Genomic DNA, 24,878 nt, shown 5'->3' with positions numbered 1-24,878 from the left:
AAAAAAGTAACTCCAGTAGGTAAATTGGAAAGAGTGATTTGGCTATATTTCCTGTAGTTAAAGGAATACCACTTCAAACAAGAACAGCTACCATGGAAATAAAATAAAATACAAATTGTGAGGTTGCACCCCTTGACCAAGACTGTTACTGCGCATGTAAAAAGGTGTGGGAGGGGCTAACTCATATCTTCAGTTAACACACTGACCTACTTTTTTGTCCAAAACGTAAACATTGTCTCGATCAAATTCACCTCCAGTTGTCTCCGAGCAATCATTCAATCTACTTCAATTTAGATTATGGTATATAGTAACGCTAGTAAAAAACAATTATACATAGTTTAAACATGAACAAACCGTAAACACATGATGTTGGCGATGTTCAATAACGTGACAGTAAAACACGACCCATTCACCCAGACGTGGTTATTGGCTTTAGTAAGACCATTAAAAACACATTTTATGCATAGTGTGTTTGGCAACAACGGAGAAAAGTTACATCAGCTGGCTGGAGTCCATCTGATGCTACCGGAGACACGTGCGGAACAGACCGCTCACCATGACCAAAAACGTCCGCGAGACAGGAAATAGTTACAGTTTATCACCACTGTAAAGTCGCATTTTGCTCGTTTTTGGTTAAAAAACACACATAAAGAGTGGTAGCAGCTTGATGTTTGTTCACACACACACAACCCACTTACCTCAAGGAAGTGTCGCATTCAACCCCATCATTCTTCCGGGACTGTTTCCCGTAGTGGACCGATACTTTGGGGTTGGTACCGCCGCTGCTAGCAGCGCTCGCTGACCGGAGAATCAGCCGGCTGTTGGCAGGACACACCGGTTGGCATCTCCGCGAAAAGCCGCTGACCCTGCTCCCTGGGCGGGCTGGATGTAACCGTAGGCTGCCACAAGCACTACGAATTATAGACAACTTCATGGCCGTTTCTTTTAGGTTGAATGAGAATAAAAATGTAAGAGTGGCCTCCAACTTTTTTCTTTGTTGGTCTTGAAGTGAGTCGCTGAGGAGTCAACCTCCGGGGGGAACAAACATACAACTGAAGAGGCAACAGGGTCCTGATGGAGGTATGCTGTCTTCAGGGGCAGTCGGAAATCTGAACACTCAGAAGTCTGCACGCACGAACAACCCTCAAATGTGACGCTGTATATAAGATGACTTTGGGACGCGGAAATGTGGATTCCACGTTCTCTGCGTGTTGTTCAGCAACATGTGATCATGTAATGATTTCATTATAAATCAGCCTAAATAGTGTATTGCGTATTTGTCTTTCCTGTCTAAATGTCACTTCTAAAGTTCGGCTGTTGTTGGAAAACCGAAATAATTAAACATGTTGGCACATGTCCTATATTTTATTATACACCAGGGACCCTGGAAAAAGTTTATTTGAATTTCCGAGGTACACATGAAAGCTTCAGAAGAATGGACGTTAGCGTGCTATATTGACACAGAAATAAAGGAGGTCAGTTGAGGTCACATGGGTTCAAAAACTATGTCCTGTAAACTTAATTAAGAAGACTATGTGAACAAGTAGATGGTATATGGGCTCAGGGTACATAGCCTATTATAGTGACATTTCTGCATATGACAATTTGTCCATGAGGAATAAAACCAAAGTAAATTATATCTCAGCTCATTTACCACCACAGAACCTGTATGGAAGAAATCTTTGGAAACATTGCTGTTTACAGCTCATCAAGTCCTGTTGCTGTAAAAAGAAAAAGAAAAAGAAAAGAGGATGCCTAACCATGAAAAAAAAAATCTTAATTGCTGAGTGTGGCTTGCGAGGCCTACCTTTGTCAGTTTAAGTTTGTCTTTGGGAGTGTGTGTGTGTGTGTGTGTGTGTGTGTGTGTCAGTGTGTGTGTGTGTGTGTGTGTGTGTGTGTCAAAGTAAGGTCATTATACCAACCTGAAAGACTACATGAGAGTACAGCAATGCAACAAGTGGACGAATGATAAACAGCAGTGGCGCACAGGCTCTACACAGGAGGAAGCACTCCAGGCACTCAATTGCTCTTAAGCGGGCCTAATTAACAAGACCAGCAGTAGCTGAAATAAAAACAAGCAAGAGCCTAAAAAGGGATAACCAGTATTAGCATGGGATTTAACATACTTGCAGTTCAATGGATGCCCACAACAGTCAAAAACAAAGGCTGTAAATCAATAGAATGTGATTGAACAGGTACCATCTGATTGACGGGTGAGTACATTTTTGACTTTATTCAGGATTTACACAAAGGTTATACAATTATGGAAGCAAAACAAACAAGACATTCCCAATAACAATTAAATAATCACTACATGTATATGAAAACAGAACAAAAGGCAACCCTTACTGATAGACAACTCCCTGCTGCAATCCAAGTAGCCTATGAACCATCATTTGAAAAAGGTGCCACCCTCAGAGACAAAAACACTATTTTTAAAAGGATGAAATACTACTTCAGGCTAATATCTGAGCAAACGTAAGTCCATTTGAAATGTGCCTCAGTGGAATAATATTAAACAAACTGTGACATATTTGGCCAACACTTCTTAACGTGAATCCACCTCAACACGCGGGCTGCGTTACTTGACGCATTCGTGACAATAGGCTCGTTCGTTAGAGCTGCGCCTCACCTGGAATCCAGACGAGAGCAGGCGGCCGCAGCAGGAGGCGTTGACAAAAAACTGCAATCAAGTCAGACAGTTTTCAGCTGCCTTCAAAGTAAACACAGGAAGTCACAGAAAAAAGTACTTTCTGTTAGTTCCGAACTTTTGTTTACTTGTAGTTTACAGATCACGTTTGGATTTATTGTATGTGTTTATATATATATATATATATATATATATATATATATATATATATATATATATATATATATATATATATATATATATGTAGAAATGACTGTGTAGCTGCATCCTTTGGTATTTTTATGTCTGCCTGTGAAATACATTACTACTGGTTTAGATATGTGTTATGAAAATACGATTTTGTATTATCAACCACACAAGATGTGTTTTTAGATTAAACATGAGACGAATAGTCAATAATCGAGGGTTAAGTATTACAACTACACATAAAATAAGGATTTTCTACAACACGTGGTGTTTGCGGTCAGATCTAAGAGCCAATCAGTTCTCTGATGTGGCGAGAGCCAGGCGTTTCCCATCGTGCACTGGGCCAAGCAGTCGTTTGAGAGCAACTGCGGCGACTGACTCTGAAATCGACAGCCGGCTTGGTCTCGTGAGAGTATCGTTGACCACGTGTGCATGACGTCAGAGCAAATCGGGACCAAGTCGGACACAAATCTAACCGATGCATTGCGCGCCGATCGCCGCCGATCGATTCTGCGCAGAACTGGCTCATCTCGAACGAGCCTAATGTGTTGGTATCACTCATCCAAAATTGGAAATAAATCCTTCCATGGCGGCTGTTGTTCAAGGATCAATGTTGGCGATTGACAAGTGTCGCACTTGAGACTAACACTTTTAATAGAATAAACAGGCCTGGGAGTTCAAATTGGCACTCACTTTTTATACACACCAGCTGCTCACTCACCTCGCCCTATAGGTGACACTCCTAAGACGCAGCGTCACTCCGAAGGCCAAACCGACCGGGTTTCATTCCTGAAGTCCCAGCAGCACAGTCGCGTGTCGTGGCGCAATCCACCACCCTCACAAACCTACAGCTGAATACCAGTTCTGGCTCCACAGATATTACGCATAGGGCCTTTTGTTTGTGTTCATAATCCGGAGCAGTCGACTTCATGACTAGCATGGTGCTGTGGCACCACGGTCTCCTTACATTAAAGAACAACGTTTGATATCTGTGGACATCAGAGCACAACAGGTGAGGAGCTTCCCTTTGGGCTTGTGGGGAAGGTGTCTATATATATATATATATCCGGTGAGTGTTGTGCTCGGATAAAATCTTCGTTTTTTTCCCACAAATGTTATATTGTTTACCATACAAAAATCCGTAACTGCAGGAGCCCACAACATGCCTGTCTGTAGCCTGCTACCATTAATTCAGAAACTGTTTTAACCACGAGACAGAGTCAGCATCTGATTCATTATTTTAAAAGTATTTGTTTTTCACTATTTAGTATTGTAACAATAATGACTTCCAACCTGATGACCAGAAGCCCTTGAGTCAATATAAATATTGGTAAATCTTTAGGTTTTATACATGATATTTCAACTTGTATAAGGCCTGTTTTGAACATGAATACTATTATTCCTAGCAGAAATGGGAAGACTACAACACGATCAGGTAGGATTCCCTCAAGTTTGGGAACTTTTGTTTGAGTAGCCTTTTGAAAAGCCTTCTAATGATGTCACCACCGTAATAATTTCACATAGGAAATGTTTATTTTAGAGTATTACTCAAACTGGAGATCCAAGATAATTCGGCATCTGCTGAGTCTTATGCTCCAGTTAAGTAAAAATGCCTGTCTAAATAAAGATGTCAGACAGATCACAAGTTAAAAGAACTAGTCTGGTGAGGAGCAGCACATTTGATTATTCTATGGAGAACCTGTTAAGCCAGTGTTGGGTGGATGACGACTGAAGAAGGAAAAGGCTTGTAAACAGGTATGCCAGCTTAAATGAGACACTGGGTGTGTTTAAACTTGCAAATGTTTTCTGTTTGGATCTTGAATGTCATCTATGTTCCTTTTTGCATTTTGCTTTATCAAGCCATATACGGTGAAAAAAGGTTTAATTATTTAGCTGTAAATCTAAAGATTTTCTGTTATTGTTGTCTCTTTCAGGTCAGCCATCCTTAATGATTCACCTTTACCAATGTGTGTTGGAAGAGAAAAGATAACCGGACAAAGAAAATCTTCTCGACATCTGTAGCCCTCACTAATTTTCCAGCCCAACCATGAGGGACAGACTGAGCAACCTGCAGGAAATGTCCAACGACCATGTGGAGCAGATGGAGTATGCAGACTCCACCGCCTCCGAGACCTTAAGCAACGTGGACCTGGAGGAGGAGCTGTCCCATGAGGCGGTGGTGTTCGACAACAGCCCTGCTCTGGAGGGGATCTTTTCCCAGTCGCAGGATATCCACAGAGAGATCCAGCTCATCCGCGTGGAGATTAAAAGGCTCCATGAGCAGAACTCTCGCATGGTCAAGGCCGTCACCACTATGAGCACTATCAAAAAGGACTCCAACGTTATTGGTGCTGATATAAAGGCTCGGGCTGAAGATGTGCTGGCACGCCTGCGGGAAATGGACGGCACAGCCCGCAAGCTCGAAGAAGAACATGGCTCAAATTCTGCCATCACACGCATTGCTAGAACCCAGTATGCTTGCCTCAGCAACAGTTTCCGTGATGCCATGTTTGACTACAATGCGGCCGAGATGAGTCATCGGGAGAACTGTAAAGCCCAGATCCAGAGGCAAATGGAGATAGTGGGACGTGAGGTGACGGGCGAGGAGGTGGAGGAGATGATTGAGAAAGGTCAGTGGAACATCTTTAATGACAACATTATGGCTGAAGGTAAAACGGCTCGATCAGCTCTGTCCCAGATTGAGAAACGTCACCAAGAGTTGGTGGACCTGGAGACCCGTATCAATGGCATCCATGAGATCTTCCTGGACATCGCCTTGCTGGTGGAGGAGCAGGGCCCTATGCTGACCACCATCCAAACCAACGTTCAGAAAACCGACGAAGGCATACAGGAGGCCCTCGTCAAACTCGGCAGGGCCAAACGCCATGACAAGAACAACCCCTTTAAAAAGATGTTTTGCAGCTGTTTCCCATGTGTCGAATGATGACTGTACAGTACAGAGATGGTAGAGGGACAGAAAAATATGCAATGTGCTGTCTAGACAAAGACAAGGGTGAAATCCAAAGGACAATAAGCATTTTCTGTATGTATCATTAGCTTATTGTCAAAAATGATTTATCAAAATGGCCTGTAGAGCTATTGCATAATCTTTCCAAGAAGTAAAATAAAAGTTTGATAGAACGGTTAAAACTATGGGTCTAGATTGAGAGACAAGGGTAAAGTATTTAAAATTGTTTAAAAGTGATCCATTGATGATGGGTATCACAAATCAGAATTCATCCCCCATGAGGTGGCATGCAGAACTGAAAATATTTTTGTAGTTTTTGTAGCCTGCTGATTTTCTGCATTTTAATAAAATTGCAGAAAAATTCATAGAGAAGTTGCAGGTTTAAGCAAGCTGTCTGACCGGGTGGATTCAGATGCAATAAACTAAAACCTAATACATCTTATTTTTTCTAATATTTACTGTCTTGTTTGAGGACACTTGAATGTGATGTACCTTTAATCTGTTACTTTTCACTGCTATTTTATGAATATATTACCTTTCTTTTGTGGTGTTATGTATATTACATAAACGGTTATATTAAAATCAATGTGTGTGTGGCTTCATTTTTGTTAACATTAAATTTACATCAACATATGAAAACAAAGACCTGTTGAAATGTAATTATTAAGATAGCATTTGGTATACATAAACACATGTTCTTCATTTTAAGTTTTCAGTCACTAACTTACAAGGGGTTGGGCTAAAAATGCTCACTCCCAGGTGTGACTCATTTAATACCTGTAATGCCGAGCATGTTTCAGGATCTCCATCAAGGCCTTGGACCTTTTGAATGATCCTTAGTCCTCCCACCCGAGTGTCCCATCAAACACACACATCTACTGACACAGTAGACATGTCATCACTTACCAAACATATATTTTGTATTTATTTTAATTTTAAATCCCTTATTAGTCCCACTGTGGGAAATGTATTCTGTGCATTTTAACCCACCCTTAGTAACTATGGCCGTTTTTGTTGCATTAGTCCAGTGTAGTAGTGTAACTACTAGTCAAATAGTAAAGGGAAAGTTCTCCCCAAAATGAAAAATACATGTTTTTCCTGACACAGGTAATGCTATTTATCAATCTGTTTTGCTTTGTAGATATTGTCCGTAGAGATGTTTTCTTTCCCTCCAATATAATGGGACTATTTGGCTTTTAAATTAAACATTAATGTCTCTTTCCAGAAATCATGACCCGGTTACTCACTATAATCCACACGCCTTGTTGTAAGCAGTTTCATTTATTTTTTTAACTATGATCTTTTAAGTCTAATTCCTCACATTTCCTAATTCCTCAAATTTTTTTAATAACTTTCTTGTGAATATTTGTCCTGGATGCATCATTTGACAGGAATGTAGTCTTACTTTATCGCACATGCTGTCTGTCTGAAGTGACAAGAAAAAGTACCAAGAACAATGGGTCTTCCTTCAAGGAAGTATTGTGTGTTGCAGTGGGAATGCCTACATCTGTCAGCTTGGAAGGGGCGGCAGTCGCACGCACACTGCAGGCAGACAACTTCCTTCATCAGAATAAAAAGATGTGTTTTCCAAGTGCCTTGGACCAAACAAATCAGCCTGGTACACGTTGAAGAGATTTACTTGCTTTCTGATTTTGTGGGAGCCGGTCACAAGAGGTAAGGCACTTTGAGGTGATAGTTGAGTTGTAGTTCATAACTTTTCTTAGGTAATATGTGGAGCAGAGGCACCTGGAGACAAGTAGATAATTGGACCTAATCAGTGTAGAAAGAAAGGGCTGATACAATGACTATAAAGAAGATGACATTTAATTGTGTGTCCATACATCGTGACTGCTTTTGAAATATTGGTTTTGTACTAATGTGGTATGAGGAAATGGGTTTTCTGTGTTCAGACTTGAACTGTATGAACTATTTAACCGCAGAGATTTAGGAAAAAACACCAGAATTTTGAATATGTTATGCAGTGTGTGATTGACAAAATTAATGTACTGATACAAATATGGTGCAACAGTATCTTTTGCCGTAACCCCACTTTCAAAGGAAATGTCTGTTTTTCAATAAGATAATGTTTTCCTTGTTCCTGGTTTGAAAAAACAACTCCTTTGAGCCTTGACTGTCATTGTCATACATCTCAGAAAGTGCAGACTGCAGATAAACTGGCTAGTCATTGTTGCTGTAGTTGTATAACACTGACATGTTGGCTTTGGATGGGTGGGTAAATTAATTATGAGCCTTTACATGCTGTCATCAAGGTACTCAAAGGAGGAGTATACCATTATGAGGGTGCCTACAGCCCAACATGTAGAACACATGCGATATACTAATTTTGCATTTTGAATTTAATCTATTTTCATAATAACAAAGATCTTGTTTTGCACTGGTCTTTCAGGCAAAAATGCGGGACATGCTGGAGAGGCTGCAAACCATTAGTGAGGAGCAAGAGGACTACGAGCCAGAGCCTAATGGACCTGAGTATGACGTAGACAAGGTAACTTTGTCTCAACAGGCGGTGATCTTTGAGAACTCCTCCACTATTGACAACATCCTGAGGGAGGCCCACTCCATACGCAAGGACATCTCCTTGCTCCACTTAGAGGTTCAGCGCCTGGCGATAAATAACGAACGCTATGGCACCTCTGTGCGGCGTCTCACCCTACTCAAAAAGGACTCTGACTCAATTGCCAGGGGCATCCAGCAACATGGGGGAGCTCTGTATGTCCGCCTTCAGGCCCTGGGTAGGGAGAGCAACCAGCTCGAGGAAAAAGAAGGTCTCAACTCTGCTGTTAGTCGCATTGCCCGAACTCAGTACGACACGCTGTACCGTTCCTTCCAAGATGCCATGAGTAACTACAATGGGGCAGAGGAGATGCAGAGGGATACGTGCCGGCAGAGGATCCAGAGGCAGGCCTCCATACTGGGGTCGGACATCACAGATGACCAGCTGGACGTGATCGTGGACAAAGGTGGTGAGGGATGGGCAGAGCTGTCCCAGAGCCTGCAGACCCCTGGTGCATGCTCGTCCCGCTGGGCGATGTGCGAGATCAAAGGCAGACACAAGGAGCTGGTGGAGCTGGAGGTCCGGCTGAAGGAGGTCCATGAACTATTCCTGGACATGGCCGTGCTGGTGGAGGAGCAGGGATGCATGGTTAATAACATCGAGGCTAATGTGTGTAGCACAGAAGAATATACTGAGCAAATTAATGTTTACATCAAGAGGGCCCTGCAGTACAAAAAGAAGAATCCTTTTAAACAATGTTGTCCCTGTCTACCCTGTTGGAATCGTGACCAACTCGTTTAGGGTTTATTTGAAATGTATGCAATTTTATGGATGATTACAAAATTAAATAAACATTTAACTGTGTAAAAAGTTATAAGCTGAAAAGAGATGTTACACAATGTGTTTTATTCATGATAAATTGAGACTTTACATGCACCTTCAGGAGGACAAAATGTAAGACAAACAGTTTTGCTGTTGAAGAGCAGAGCACTGTATTTCCTTAATTGAGGCTTACAATTGTTCAAGGTTCGGAGTTACCAGCTGTCCAAAATGTAATCTACACTTAAATAACTTGTTATGTGAGTCAGAGTATTATTTGTTAGTACTCATTGTGTTGAAATCAAAAGAAAAAAAATGTATCTGCTTTGTGGCTCTTGTTACTTGTCCACAGAGGTATTTTGCCAGATATGTCTGGAAGGAAAAACAAATCACACCTCTGTTTATGGCGTCCAACATGTTGTCCCTGTAAATACGCTGCATAAACATGTCATGTGCACAAATGACAAAATCACTGTGTGTGTGTGTGTGTGTGGGTGGGGGCATCCTAATTGGTGATGACACCATCTGATGTAGAAGGTGGATGCTGATAGGATGCAGTCTGTACTTGAAGGAAGATGGAGTCAACAAGCAGTATATCAGATGAGATATCCATCGTGCAGATTAGAGGAGCAGCTTTACTGACGTGGGACGATGAGTCTGGAAACTCACCGCCGTGAGCTTTGTATAGTGTAGCAGATAAAGTAAAGCCACCAAATGCACACGCCTCTCCCAAACTTGTATCTGAACCATGTAAAGTAATCTGAAATACATTTAACACTTTAACTTTTAACTGAACTTTAAGCTCTGTAGAGTTTCAAGTACATTGGCTATTGAGCAATTACGTTGGACAGGTTTAAAATGACAGCACACAGGTCGAGCATAAGCAGTTTGAAATGTAACTTTTTGTTTGGCATCTAAACGCGATCACATTTTGGGGGAAACAGAATTATATAAATGTGTTATTCAGATGTCCTATATTTCCTCCTGGTTCACAGTTGTGCCGATTAGAAAGCATCTTAACTTCCACACTCCGCCCTACCTCTGCTTGGATTACCACTGGAATTTAGTTTTGCTAAAGTCCATAATAAATATCAGCAATTACATTGCAGTCTTGACGTGTAATCATCGCCAACATGTTACTAGTTCACATACAATGGTTCAATGGTTGTGCAAAGTAAAACATGGTGGACTGAATGTGACCACTAGTCCTATTCTAAATGGTCGTGTCTTCATCAGGTTTCTTCATGGAGGGGTAACGGGAGCTGTGAGCTCGAAAAGAAATCACACTTTTGGCCATGTTTTACCATTACATCCAAATTGATACGATTCATGATATTGGAAACCACAAACAATACGGAAGTTACAGGCACAGTTCACGGAACAAACATCCTAAAGTCAGCCCAACTAGCTAAGATTAGCTCGCGTTGGTGCCACGTCATCTTTAACATTGCAGAAATAAGACACAACTTTACGCCTCTCTCTAAATGAGCGGTGTAGCGTTTTAGTGTTCGTCCTGGTTGTTGCTAACGCGGATCCCAGTTGAATAGTGGCTCCTCCTGGAATGCCTGTCGCTAGTTAGCTAGTTGTCCACGGATGTGGCATTAGCAAGTTCGCTCCAGATTTCCACCGTACACGTTAGCTAGCTGCTAGCTTTCACGTTAACTGCTAGCTGCGCGAGCAACATAGTTCTACCCAGAACGACATAGTTCTATTCAGAACGAACATTGTTGATGTTGATAAGTAGGCGTTCGAAAATGAAATGTCAATCATACAACTGCTGTATTAGATTTATATAGATAAGAAAGCCCAAAAGCGGTGTATACACCAGGATGGCCGAGTGGTTAAGGCGTTGGACTTAAGATCCAATGGACATATGTCCGCGTGGGTTCGAACCCCACTCCTGGTATAGCTTTTGCTATTTACACTCATAGGAAGAGTGCTTGATAAAGACAAACCCTGGCGTAATACAACAGTACACACATAGTTCAGGTAAGGAGGCGAATATAACGTTATGCTTGTATGGAAGGCATGCCAATGTCAAATCAGAGATAATTTTAGTTAAGACATGGAATAGTAAGGACGATACCATCCACAAATAGTGGTAACGTGACAAAAGTGAAAACATTGATGAAAAGACTGCTTCATTGTTGTGTTATTGGAATTATTCATTCTCTACTGTGCTTTAACTGCACTTCTTCATAACACTTTTCCGTTTTTCTTAGTAGTCTACTTTCATTTATGTTATTGCAAATCGTTTTGTAAAATTAATTTGAATACCCTATTTCTCTTTTTTGATTAGTCAAAACTGGCAACAAAGTGGTATTGATGGCACAACAATGCTAAATAATCTGGTACAAACCCACCTTTTGCTGGTTTATACAGTTAATGAAAGTATCCATACATTTGGCATATTTGGTGAATATTTCTGTGTGATGATACCAAATTAATTTCAACTAAGTGGATTGTGGTGAACATGTTTATACATTTACAAATATCTATCGTTTTATGCTGTATTTGTTTAGTAAAGTCCTCCAGCTAAATGTGGTCTTTAGGAGTAGTTATACCTTTGAGGCTGAAGAGGGCACTCTAACCCTGCCTTGTAGTCTCTGGGCTGCAGTCCAACATTGGCTCATTTGAAGGCCTATCTAACCCCTATAATTTCACAGCAAGGGCGATGCCCTCATGGAAACCCAGTCATCTGCATCTGCCACAGGAAAAGCTTCACAGATAGAAATAGCTGTAACTCTTTGAAAGTAGCATTCAAATGTTTGTTGCACTGTAGTCAATTACATATAGGTATTTTGCACTGCAGTGCTCACAAACAATACATGTAAATAACTATAACTTGTATCGCGGTTCTGTGACAAATTGTGGTATAGATGTGCATAAGGCAGTTTCTTACTGGAGTATTGATACTTAAGACGTTCTTTATTTCAACATGTCAGTGAACCGTAAGTGAGCATTCCCCTCTCACTGCTCAATAAATATGCTGTCCCTGGATAGGTGTTTGAGGCCTAAGAGAGCACTAATTTGTGAACTTGAGCTTTTTTCTTTGAGCAGTGGGAGGAAGCATCCACAAAAGAGCCCGGCCAACTGAGAAGAGGGAGGGGGAAGGATGAGGCCCTACAATGGATGATCAACATATCTGCTTCCCTAAAGCCCCGGAGACTCTTTCTAATGGGCCTTACTCTATTATTCAGTCCCCTCTTGTTGCTTTTTAGGCCAACACATCACTCAATACAATAAGGTGAAACCTGAGATATGAGGTGGTGAAAGGGTTTATTGCAATGATATTATCTGTTGCTATTATTATCGTTAAGGTAATTTATATTAGCACTGTTGTTTTTTTATTATTTTAAGTGGCTTCCCTCCACGTTTAGTCCCATTTGTGTCTGCCCTTTCTTGTTTTTGTTTGTATGTCATATACAGTTCATTGTTACAGAGTGAAATGTTTTAGGTTTTGAAAACCTTAATTCTAAAATAATGGAAATTAAATGGAGTGGATTTTTAGGAAGACATCTGAACATTTGTGTTCAGCATTACCCTTAGTACCAAAAGGCAAGTGATTTGACTATTTCAGATGAAACTAGAATAAATGCAGAACTATACCATACACTTCTGACGTAATTACTTATTTCTTGCCACCTGCTAGTTCATTACATTATAGAGTTGTACTTTTACATTTATCTAATCATACATATTCTTTTTGCAGAATTACTGACATAGAACGCATGAGCAGTTATTAAAGTAGCCCCAACAGTGAATAAGGTAGTTTATATTAACCTAAACATGACCTTTTTGTATATCAATAATCATATTCCAATAAAGTATAATATAATTAAATACTTAAGTTCATTTTTTTCGTTTTAATTACATTTTACTGACAATATTGCTCTACTTTTGCTTAAAGGACTAGTATGTACTATTAGAGGGATCTATTGGCAGAAATTGAATATAATATTAATATGTTAGAATTGGTGTGTTTTCTTTACCTTAGAATGAGCCATTTATGTCTACATACGGAGTAGATGCCTCTTTTCTGAGCCAGCCACAATGTTTCTACAGTAGCCCAGAACGGACAAACCAAACTCTGGCTGTAAATAGGACCATTCCCGTTTTCGGCCACCGTAGTTCTCCTACACTGCTAGCACATGGGACAAGTTTCAATTGATTGCAATCTGGAACCTCACCGCTAGATGCTACCAAACACTACACACTGTACCTTTAGTTGGATGTGTCACTAAATTACGAATCCTGTTATAGATGGCATGCTTTTAGATTGGATTACCCTGATAGTCTTACTCAAACACCAATCGCACATGTCGTGCTCAAACCTAGCTATTAAAATCAATAAAGGCAAGGAGTAGTAGCCAATCAGAGTCCTAGCAGCATTTAGTGACCTGCACCTATATTTATTGGGCTCATTCTAAACTGACAAAAATACAACCATTCAGGTGATTATACAATTGTGTAAGCATAGTTGCGCATATTATATTCCATATATCTGCTAAGTAGATTCCCCTCAACATTGTGTTTTGAATGTAGGACTTGTTCTGTGATATTGCTACTTTATAGCTATAAAGCTTTTTGTTCTGTGATATTGATACTTCTACCCTAGCAAAAGACCAGCATTTCCAGCATGTACCTTCACTAATGCAATCTAGTATAGTGAAAAATACTCGTCATATTACACATGTTTTGCAATATACAATACATATCAATACAACACATATCTTGGAGCAAATGGCTTTGTGTAAATAGTCAATTTAAGAAAACTGGTATCTTTACGTGAAAAGGTTTCGAAAACCCTCGGCCTAATAAACATTCCAGTTGTTATTTCACAGTTACGGTTTCTTGTAAAGTTTTGTGTTTCCCAGTGGGAATCACTGGTTTCGTTGATATTACGTCACGTGACGCCCACCGCGCCATGTTTCCATCTCCGCGTCAGGAAAACTTTTACAGCCAGAGGGGAAAAAAAAACTCGAGATGAGTGTGAAGCCACACAGAGTGACCTCTATGTTTCCGGTTTAAACCTTCACAATAAATGTAGGTGGCGCAACATGTATGGAGTAGCCTCCTTAAATTATGACTATTAAGAGTGAAACTGAAATCCGTAGCAAATGTAATCATTACTTAAGTTGTTACAATCTCAATACATGTTGTGTAAACTATTTAACATGTCATGGGGAGGCAAGGTACCTGTTTATTTTGGATGCCGCGAAGAAGCTTTTACTTTGAAGAACCTGTTCTACATTTCCGCTATGTTTAAGCTAACTCCGTCGAGCTTAACGTCGCTGTAAGGCAGCAGGGAGAAAGAGTCAAGTAAGCAACAGGAACAAAGTTGTGGGACCCGAGTCCCACAGTACCGCGGTGTTCACCCGTGAAACGTAATAACCATCTTTCCTTTTCCAAGCGACAGCCTGCCGTGTGTTTTAAAGACTACCATAGTTGTGCGTTACGTTGCGTTGCAAAAAAAGGCGTCCCTTTTGGCACATTGTGGAGACTGGATGCGCTTGAGGACGCTTCTTTTTAGTCAGCTAACGCAGTTAAGAAGAAGAAAAAGAAGAGTGCCTCGCATCGAGTAGAAAATGCCTTAGATTAATTGGATTAATGTAACGTTACCAAAACAACTTTTCCAATACATTTTACGTCATTTGTGTATCCAGACTCTGCACGCGTTGGACTTGTTTTGAGGGAGCACGTCTTCTGACTCCTTGGTGACAGCGGAGGTGAGTGTCTGATTTGGATCCATGAAAATGCCTCGAGACCTTGAATCGTTCACCGGACCCGTCATCGAGTCACCGGGACCACACGTTTGTTGTGAAGTTAGAAATTTGGGTGTAAAGTGGCCGTTAAAAGTTAAAACTTTAGTTATCGGGAGGTCTTGTGCGGAGGTAACGTGGGCTCCCAGTGTACATTGCCTGATGAAAAGTCAGTCAGCTCTAAATACCTACGAGATCAAACATTAACTTAGATTGGTTTACCATTTTTAAAGTCCCTGTGTGTTGTGTAATTCTATCATTGTGAGTTTTTTTTTTTTTTTAAATCAGGAAAGCGATAATCTCGTCAGATTGATACAACACAGGAGTGCTTAACATGTATTGATCTCAAACCAAAGCATTGACACTGCTCTTGTTCAAAATAAACAGCACTGAAACTGCACCTGTGGAAGTTTACAGCTTCAATGACTTCTGGTTAAACTGGCTGAGTGTATCCTAAAGTTGTGGTTGTCAAAACTACTTCACTCACAGTGAGAGGAACCGAAATTGTAAAGCCAGATAGATGGGACTGCCTTTTCCTTCAGTTCACAGTTGTTATTTTTGGCTCTTGCATCATCTCTCAAGAACTGTAACCCACCAAGCACTCCTTGATAAAACTGCGCATGCACTCCTTTCATGGTAAAAGCAAGCTATTTTGGGAGTGGACATGCTTGAGTTTTTAATGAAAGGATACCCTGATTCAAAACAGACCACAAGCATTAACCCTACACTGCAGCAGGTGCTGAAAAATGACCTGTGCAACTGCAGCACCGGCTGATTTATTCATGAGGTCAAACTGAACTTTGGAAATTATGACATATGGTGTTTCCTTTTTTGGAGCTGTACTGAAAGTTGAGCGCACATTCCATGATTTAAAATGACAAGACTTTAAAATTTGAGTGTAATATGATATTTGATTATTCCCCAAGAGAGGAAACTCCCATCACTTGAGCTCATTACTTGGAACTTGCACCACTTGCAAGAATTCCCAGTCCAGGGTCAGCTACTCTGAACAAGGGTTGCATGATGATAAACCTGACCCATTACCCTTCCTACACGATCAGATACCTCTGAAATCATTGTCAGGGTCCTACATGAACTAAGCAGCCAGTGACTAAGTGCAAATCACCCCAGTGAATTTAGACTATATTTATTTTTAACTCTTATACTTAAGTGGAAAAACTTTGTAATTCAGCATGAAGAGCAGCATAACTGAGCGTCGGAAGAATACATTCCATCAGCCAAGCCTTTGACTGTGTATGATGGTTTGTGGGGACAAACCAAAGAAAAATGAGCACACTAAACACTTCTCTATGGTGGCTGACCCAAGACTTCTTTTCACCTCCACTTAATGCTTTTGCAAACGCTGAGATTATTAGCTGGTATTTTATGAGCCTCTACAAACGTCAACACTATAATTTTCGATTATCACAGCATCAATTACTAATGGGATTTGTTTTACACATCAATCAATGCCCAGATTGTGAGTGAAGGCCATGACACCAGTTTGTTTCTACCCCAGAATTGCTTCGTGGACATGGAGGTGAAGTCTCAAGCAGCTGTTTAGTGTTTTATTGACCTACGTTGATCCTCATTGAAGCGTCAGATATTCCTGCCATGTTTGAATGTTTTGTGTGTGAAGCTCAAATGCATGTGACCCCCTCGACTCTCCAGGCCTCATTTTGAGATTATGTTCTCTGTTTAAGATCACATTAAAGCAGAAAGGAGCTTATGTTTTATTCTTACTTTCAGGTGCAGAAAGAGGGCTGTTGCATTGTGTGTCAAGAAGCCTGGAACTGTATTACACAATTTGAGCGGATAACACATTGAATCTATCGGCTAGCATGGCGTCGCACGGTGACATCGCAGAGGGAGGAGCCAACGATGAGTTCAACGACATCATAAAGTGGAGATCTGGTATGTTTTTTGAGATTGCTATGTTTAATGTGTGATGCTACATATTGCACACACCGCTTGCAGAGAGTGTGTACGCATGTGTGTTAAACCGAAAGCTGTCAGATCATTTTGTGGTCTTTAGCGTACACTGTGAGAACTTTTTTGTCGTACGTGCATAAGAGCAGTTGCTGAAAAAGTAAACACTGACAGAGCCAGAAATTCTGTTGTGCATGGTTAACCTCAGTTCCCATGGAGGCAGGGGAAACGAGACGGAGGCAAAGCAAAGCAACAAAGGCACGAAGGGAACAGGAGAGATGGTTGATTGTAATACGTTTGCAAGGAGAAAGAGAAAGTCACAGGCAAGGTGACCAATGACAGCGGAGAAAACGGAAGACAAGAATGCAGGGATGGTCTAAACTGAGCCACACCCCGGGATCCCTTTCTCTGGTTCATTCCATTCCTTAGGTTAATCTTTTGTAGACACGAGAGAGAGAGACAGACACACAAACAAGTTGTTGCTCTGGTAGGAGGAGCACACTGTCAACTTTCAGGATTAGCACGTATATTGTATAAATTAGAATCGTATATTGGACCTGTTATTGTGTGTCCATCTCTGCTCACAGATGGAATTTCTCGCTGGCTGTTGGAGGGATGATAAGAAGGGATTGAGGGAGACATAGAAATAACGATAAAAAATAACTTCTTCTTCACGTACAGGACTTTAATTTAAAACTTGACAAAACTATGAATTAATAAAACAAATATATGGATACTTGTATATTAGGTATAAACATATATACGATTGCTAAACTATTCCACATTTGAAATGTTTGCTTTGTAGATAATGTGGTTAGTACATAATATTGCTTATAATGAGGATGGTTTTTAACGTGAATTATTAAATGAATACTTCAATTCAAGTGTCATACACAAACGCGGTATCCAGCCCACATATTGAGTCTTGCCACTATATCACATTACATACAGAGGAAAATAGGAAAAACAATCACGCATGTGATGTTCTTTATTCATCAGTGTCAAGCACAGGATGTCAGACGTAAACTTAACAGAACTACGCATCCAACACTGCCGTCCCTATAACAAAACTGAGCCCTGTATGTAAACTGAAATAATAGCAGCAAGCAACTTAAAAGCAGCAAATCATTGGTATGTTATTTCACTGCAATGTGCACCTGGAATTCATCACATAAATGCTTATGTTGGCATCAAAAGGTGGTTGTCTGCCACGTGCTTTAATTGAAATCTTCTGGACATCCTTCCCCGGGTCCTCCATGCCAACTCCCCATCCTTGCTGTTTGTCTCTCCTTACTGTAAACTGTGAAATAGAAAAAGTAATAATCAGAAAAGATGGTAGGTTTATCCGTCCTGTCCAGTCCATGTGCCAGCTTTCCACGGCCGTGCAGCCTCAAGAAGGCTGGCAGATTCCGTGCCGGCAGGAGTTTGTAATTTACGACGCTTGGTTCCAGACCATAATGCTTTTTCTTACAAAGATTCAGGTTTCCCTAGCAACCCCAAAAGTAATGTTTTCTTTTCTGCCAAATAGGGGAACATTTAGCACGCAGCTTAGCTGCACACTAAAACAACCCACACAACATTGCAGGGCACACTCACGGAAATATGGCTGAAATGAGGTGTTCTATTCTTTCATTCAGAGAGTATGTGGACTCTGAAAATCCAGGTAAAACCAGCTCACAATGAGGAAAATGTGGAAAAGGTTATTTGTTACAAGGACACATGGAATACACATTGCTCCGCCCGGAGCTATCCAGGCCGATTGTCATAATTGATCCTGTGAAAGCAGAACTGCTGCGACGCGAGAGATTCAGGCGGGAAGGTAGACGGTGAGAAAGAGAGCTTTGTAGCACACATGGGGCTGAAACATGGGCTAACAGAGGTGATTGATAAGCAGGTGAGTGTGTATGTGTATGCGTGTGGTGGGCAGGTGGAAAGATGTTTTCATAGCTGAGAGGAGCCTTGTTAGAAAAGCATTAGCCCACTTGTTCATCTGATCTCCAGCCGCCATGGGGTGTGTCTAAAGGAGTGAAGTCTTTATTCAGTGGAGTGTATGCTCAAACAGCCTGCGCGCCTGCACGCACCTCTCTGTTTCGTCATCACTGCTGACTGTGAGAAAATTAACACTGGTCACCTCGACCTTGCGGAGAGAGTAAACTGAATTTGTCATTTTTAACCTTTTTGTTTCAGTTATTTCAGCTGCAGTGTGTTCCATCTGTAAACTAGTATGACTAGTGAGATCACCACTAATGATGGAGGTCATCAAGCTAGACTGTCTGTCCCACTCACACACACATGCACACTCATGCCTCTTGAGGGGTGTGCAGGTTGGGTGGGGGTGGCTCATGTTTTCCAGCGTGTCAAGTTGTTGCTTGCAATGGACCAGGAAGAGAGAGAAACATGTGCGGGGTAGAACTGTGTGAAGCTGGAGAAAGTGGCGCTTCTGGGAAAATGGACTCTATTTTGGTGGGAACTGTGTGATTGATGGGTTTACGCATAAAAACAAAACAAAAAACTTGTACCTGTTGTATTAGCCCTACACTTAAGTGCTGTTTTTCTCCGAGTTGATGGGATGTAGCGGTTCAGTATTTTTCAGCAAAGTCACTGAAAAGCTTTATTTTGTTGAATAATGTTGAAACAATACGTCGATGGATAGAACTTTTTTTTTCTTTTTTATTGAACAAATTAACGGGTTCCTGCTCCTCAAATGTGAGTATTTGCATTGTTTTTCTTGAACATCTTCCGGCAACCTGAAGACATAACATCGAGCTTTAGGAACTTGTGACAGGAATATTGTCTTGCATTAAACAGACTTAAATCTTACAGAAATCGGCTCCAGACAAACTGCAGTGAAATAACCGTTACCTGTAATAGGCTCTGTTGAGAACCAGATGTGTGTGGTTTGGGGGCTGAAACAGATGTTAAGGAGTAGTTACAAACATTTTCTGACGAGGTCCTGGTTGAATTATCCGATAGCACCCTGAAGCCCTATCTACCTATCCTGCCCGTGCACTTCCCCTCCCCCGACCCATTCCAGAGTGCAAACAAAGGTGAAAGGTCATATATCATCCACAGGGTTAAGGACTGTTGTTTAACAACCATTACACAGTAATGGACACTCACCTGACCTTATTTCCTCTCTGTTTATTTGTCACCTGAGAGCTCTGCAGTGGAAGGGCCTTCTCAAAACTTGAATCGTACAGCTCTGGTAACCTGACCTGGTCTTGTTCTTCTTTATCTTTCTATTCTCTGCTGTTTTATACATTTTTCTTTCCTTCACTCAGTAAGCTCCCCTGTTATTCAGCGACTGTGCATTTGCAAATGTGAGAGTATACCAGCAGCAGTCCCAAGCAACGTGCTAAGAGTTGGTGGGTGACTACAGCTCCTTGAGTGTATACAGCTTTAAAAGGGTTTGACTTTGTTGAGCTAGAGTCTTATATTTCTATAATTTTCACCCGTTGAGCTATCCAGAGACCCACCTACTTATGCAGTATATTTTAGCGTGACGTGCTATATGATGAAATTACATGTTGTTGAGTTGGAAACTTTTTTAGTCAACCTAGTGTTTTTTGGTCTGGTGAGTGAAGCAAAGCTGAGGCTAATTTCTAACCCTTGTGTCTTATGAGAGAACGGGAATGTGAGGGTGTGGTAAGATGACTTCTCTGAAGATGTGTCACCATACTAGCTCAAACACACTTCATTGACCCTTATTTCTCGCCTCGCAGCAGGGTGCACCGAGTAGTAACAAAAATGTAATCCACGACAGTACAAACTTTCTGTCAGGGAGTGCAGTGGTATGCAGTGTTATGCAAATACATAATGATGGGTGTGCATCTGCATGTGTGGGTAGCATGGAACACAAATCAAAACAAAGAAGCTTTCACTGTGGCCGCCCTCTCGTTCTGAGATGTGATGACCTGAATTTTTTTGTCTTTCTTTCTTTACCTCTGGTGTTCGAGCTTCACTTTCTTGTATGGGTCTATGGGCAGTGAGATTTCTCATGAGCATCTTTTGACTTTGAGGAAGCAAAGTGTCCGCAGGGAATGCTTTTGGATATCTATCTATCTATTTATATACACACACACACACACACACACACACACACACACACACACACACACACACACACACACACACGTGTGGGTTGGTGTTTGTCTCTTTGCTTTTCGCTGGATCCGGCTGCCTGGGAAGTGGGAGGAAACAAGCTCTGCAAAATTCGGGCTGGAAATTTGGGAATGGAAGTACTGACCAAAACATCTTCCCTGGGTGTGGTCGTCTGTGGGACTCTGCCTCTTTGGTCCATGTCAATGTGAATGTGTGTGTGTGCGTTCAGACACCACGCCCAGCTGACATTTAAACTCCTCTAGAGAAGGCTGGAAATGGCAGAAAATGATCAGTGTTGAATGTTCCTGTGGTTGTTAAACACATACAAACCGGTCTCCTCTTAACTGTGAATCTCTTCTTTCCAAAGCCAGCCCTTCTAGTTTAAATTACCCCTTTCAGACCTTTTTCTTGGCTCATTAGGGCCACAAAGCCATGTTGCCCAATATACCTTCTGACCCCTCGCATGACAGGATTTACTAAAACAAAAAAAATAGGCTGAGACCCAAAGAGTTTAGATTAACCCTTTAAAGCTACTGTGGTATATTTCACCATTGAGTTAATAATAGATTGAATACATCTATTAAAATGCCTTTTTTCTTATATTGGTGAAGTTGTTTTTGTCCTTTAGTTCTTAATAGGTTTGTGTTACTTGTTCTAGTATTTATGGGCTACAACTAAGTGCATTGTGCAAACATTTTAAAGCCTTCTGACAGTTAAAAGTTGGAAGGAAACCAAAAACTGATCCATCACAATAGTTGTTTTCAATACTGTTTTAAATTGGTCGGTAGAGATGAACAGGACAAACTGGGTGGGAAAAGGTCTGGGGTTAGCCAAGGACAGTGTGACTACTGTACATGTTATGCACCGCTACCAAGAGATTTTGAGGTTTTAATTCAATTTAATTCATTTTGTATAGCCCCAAATCACAAATTTTCCCCAGAAGGCTTTACAGTACACATACAACATCCTCTGTCCCAGGATCCTTGTCTCGGTTCAGGAAAAACTCCCCTCTCCCTCTCCCCCGGAGGGACACAAGTACAACAGATGTCATGTGTAAGAATTAACAACATAACAGGGTTCCAACACAGTCCGTGCATGTAATATAAATGAGTCATATAATGATTAGACCACTGCCTCATCTGCTCTGTATCTGTGTATTCGTGTGTTTGTGAGAAGCACATCCATGATTACCTAATTGCATCAGCCACTTCTGGAACAGTATTTTAAAGGAAAAATCCACCCAAAATCCATTTAAAAGCAACCATTTTCAGCATCCTAAATGTTGTGGTCCTGTTAACAGCTGTGTGTCCTGATAACAATCATAAAGACATCTCTCACTGGAGGAGAAATCCCTTGTAAAACAAGCAGACAGTAGCCTCGACCACCACGGGTTGTGGCAACACAAGTTTGAGTGAGGGGTGTGACAGACAGCTGTTTCGTGACGGGACAAACAGAAATCAAAGGTGACATTCAGGACAGAAAGCTGGCACAACTATAACATTAATTACATTATTTCATTACAAATGTCCACAGGAGATCAAAGAGTGACAGTACAATCAACGTTTCTGTCAGTGGAGAACAGTGAAGCCTATTGGTGTAACTAGAAGACATGGGAATGTCCTTGATTCTACATTTGTGCGCGGTGTATTGAGCTTGTGGGCGAGGAGGCCTTGGTGGTCAGCCAGAGGAGGATACACAGTCGGGGTCTTATCTTTCCCAACTCTGAATCTTGTAACTTGACATATTTGTTTTTGTTATGCTTTGTGACACAAGGATTAGTTATTTTGATTCATACAGCAACATAAATACTATTTACCCAAGTTTAAATAGCAAACATCCAGTAAACGAGCCGCTCTAAATGCCATGTAAACTCAAGCAATGTTTGTGGTGAGACAGGAACAACATTTTTCCCAACCATCAGTCAGACGTGGGATTTTGCTATCGTGTGTGTGTGTGTGTGTGTGTGTGTGTGTGTGTGTGTGTGTGTGTGTGTGTGTGTGTGAGAGAGACTCAGATGTTTATGCCAGTGCAATGTGCATATGCACTCACACGGCTTCATCCAAGCAGTTTGATGATGGATGCTCTCGGGGGGGTGTGTGAGGATGGAATGACGGAGGGGGACGCCTGTCTTTGGGTTCACGACTGATGCAGCCAAGTGGAAAGTCCCTTTTGGTCTCTCAATCCTTCATTCCTTGCCAGATCTAGCCCCACCCGACCCACGTTATGACCAGACCAGCTGCTACAACTCTCTCTGGAAGGAAGCGAATTTAATTCAGTCCGGGCTGGTATTCCTCCTCCACTTCCTCTTTTGAAGGAAGGAAAAAAGAGAAAACAAAAGACGGAGACACTAACTTTCTCTCTCTGTTTCCCTCCCCCTTCCCCACTCTGTCCCTATTTCACCCTCTCTGTGGGAATAGAGTTGTTTGTTCAGTTGCCCCTCATTGACTAAATATGTCAATGAGCAAATGGACTCAGACCTTTGCCCTGTTCCACCACACTGGCTCTCAGACAGCATTAAATGTCAGGAGTGGAGTCACAGTTTTGACTGCATGTCCTGCATTCATTCCCAGTCATCTCTTTGATTGTCAAAGGTTTCACTTTCATATAAACGGTAGCAAAGGAAGTGGCTGCTGAAGCCTGTGGGTGCCCGGCAGTATGTTTTAGGGTTTAGATCACTCTGGGTCATGTTTATCTGCTGTCACGCTCTGCGGCGTGGGAGACCGAGAGCTGTTGTTTTTTCAGGGGAGAATCAGCTGTCGGTTACATCATTTTGTATACACGCACAAACCTCTACGTCACCTGCCACTCACCTTTTAATTGACCTGCAGAAGCAGACCCCTGGTCTTGTCACTCACTTTTCTCACCCTCCTGTGGAGTGTGAACATGTGTGTGTGTGTGTGTGTGTGTGTGTGTGTGTGTGTGTGTGTGTGTGTGTGTGTGTGTGTGTGTGTGTGTGTGTGTGTGTGTGTGTGTGTGTGTGTGTGTGTGTGTGTGTGTGTGTGTGATGTCACATCTGACAGCGCCGGCCCAGCACCCCAAATAAACAAACCTAGCGTACTCAATAAATGCTCTCACATCTTTACTTCCTCTTTCTTCTCTCTCTCTGTCTCGCTCTGTGTCTCTCTCTCTCACCACCACCTTCTTGCCTTCCTGTTCCGGTTTTGTTTCTCTTTGTTTCTCTGTCTTTTTCTCTCTTTTATTTTGTATAAAGACTTGCTTTCTATCATGAATTTGAGTAAGTGGATGTCGTGGAGAAAGCGCAACTTTTTCAGGAGGAAAGGAAAGCCTGAAAACAGTCTTGATCTCGGTAAGCGGATGAGCACATCTGTATAACTGTCCATCTGTGGAGGAGTTTAACAAGGAATTCAAAGAAGCATCACAGGAAATTAAGCTGTTTATCCACTTGTCTGATAACTTAACAAAGTGTTCGGGCACATTTTTTTTTGTTGAAATGTCCCAATGATGCTCTGAACATGCTAGCAGTTGTTCACAGTTGTTTTTCATACCCACAGACAGCACTTAAATCCAGATCTCTGATGCGTTATGCAAAGATAATAGAGACTTGAAATGATCCTCTCCACTCCAGACTCTGTGTGTGTGTGTGTGTGTGTGTGTGTGTGTGTGTGTGTGTGTGTGTGTGTGTGTGTGTGTGTGTGTGTGTGTGTGTGTGTGTGTGTTCACCTCTCAATCTCCATATAGTTGTAGTATCTTAGTGATGTGCTGACCTGTATCTTTAGCATCTTGGTGTGGCTGGCGTCAGGTTTTGTCTTTGAAATGAAATGTACAGACAGATTACTCACCTCCATCATGAAGAAACAATTATTGTACTAAACTAGAATGCTTTTAGAAGCAAAAAAGGTGTGTGAAAGCGAAACAAGGTGAACTACACACATCAGACAGCGCTTCGTGGTGAACCTCTCCACATTGTTGAGCTTATCTCTCTTGAAA

General features: G+C 41.4%; 3 protein-coding genes across 4 annotated transcripts in view; 2 read left to right on the top strand and 1 right to left on the bottom strand.

Annotated features, from left to right (window-relative positions):
* The window catches only part of mthfd1l (methylenetetrahydrofolate dehydrogenase (NADP+ dependent) 1 like), a gene marked incomplete at its 5' end in the record, with an annotated part of 40,945 nt that extends 40,011 nt beyond the window's left edge, over nucleotides 1-934 (bottom strand). For both annotated transcript variants that reach the window (XM_079215960.1, XM_079215961.1), the window contains one exon: nucleotides 699-934. In XM_079215960.1, coding sequence (XP_079072086.1) covers nucleotides 699-934 — 236 coding nt within the window. The remainder of the gene's footprint in view (nucleotides 1-698) is intronic.
* A 3,782-nt stretch (nucleotides 935-4,716) lies between these two features.
* LOC306734393 (uncharacterized protein) lies at nucleotides 4,717-9,120 on the top strand (the record flags this gene model as incomplete). Its single annotated transcript, XM_079215750.1, has 2 exons — nucleotides 4,717-5,777; nucleotides 8,212-9,120. The coding sequence occupies exons 1-2, from the start codon at nucleotides 4,884-4,886 to the stop codon at nucleotides 9,118-9,120; spliced, it is 1,803 nt and encodes a 600-aa protein (XP_079071876.1). The 5' UTR covers nucleotides 4,717-4,883.
* A 15,035-nt stretch (nucleotides 9,121-24,155) lies between these two features.
* utrn (utrophin) overlaps nucleotides 24,156-24,878 on the top strand; it is a gene marked incomplete at its 5' end in the record, with an annotated part of 158,691 nt that continues 157,968 nt past the window's right edge. The window contains one exon of the mRNA XM_079215612.1: nucleotides 24,156-24,237. Within this exon, the coding sequence (XP_079071738.1) occupies nucleotides 24,156-24,237 (82 nt within the window). The remainder of the gene's footprint in view (nucleotides 24,238-24,878) is intronic.

The sequence above is a fragment of the Taurulus bubalis genome (genome assembly GCF_910589615.1).
Source record: "Taurulus bubalis genome assembly, chromosome: 3".
Classification (NCBI taxonomy): domain Eukaryota; kingdom Metazoa; phylum Chordata; class Actinopteri; order Perciformes; family Cottidae; genus Taurulus; species Taurulus bubalis.
The sequence above is the reverse complement of the archived record's forward strand: the minus strand, read 5'-3'. Positions and strand labels throughout refer to the sequence as shown.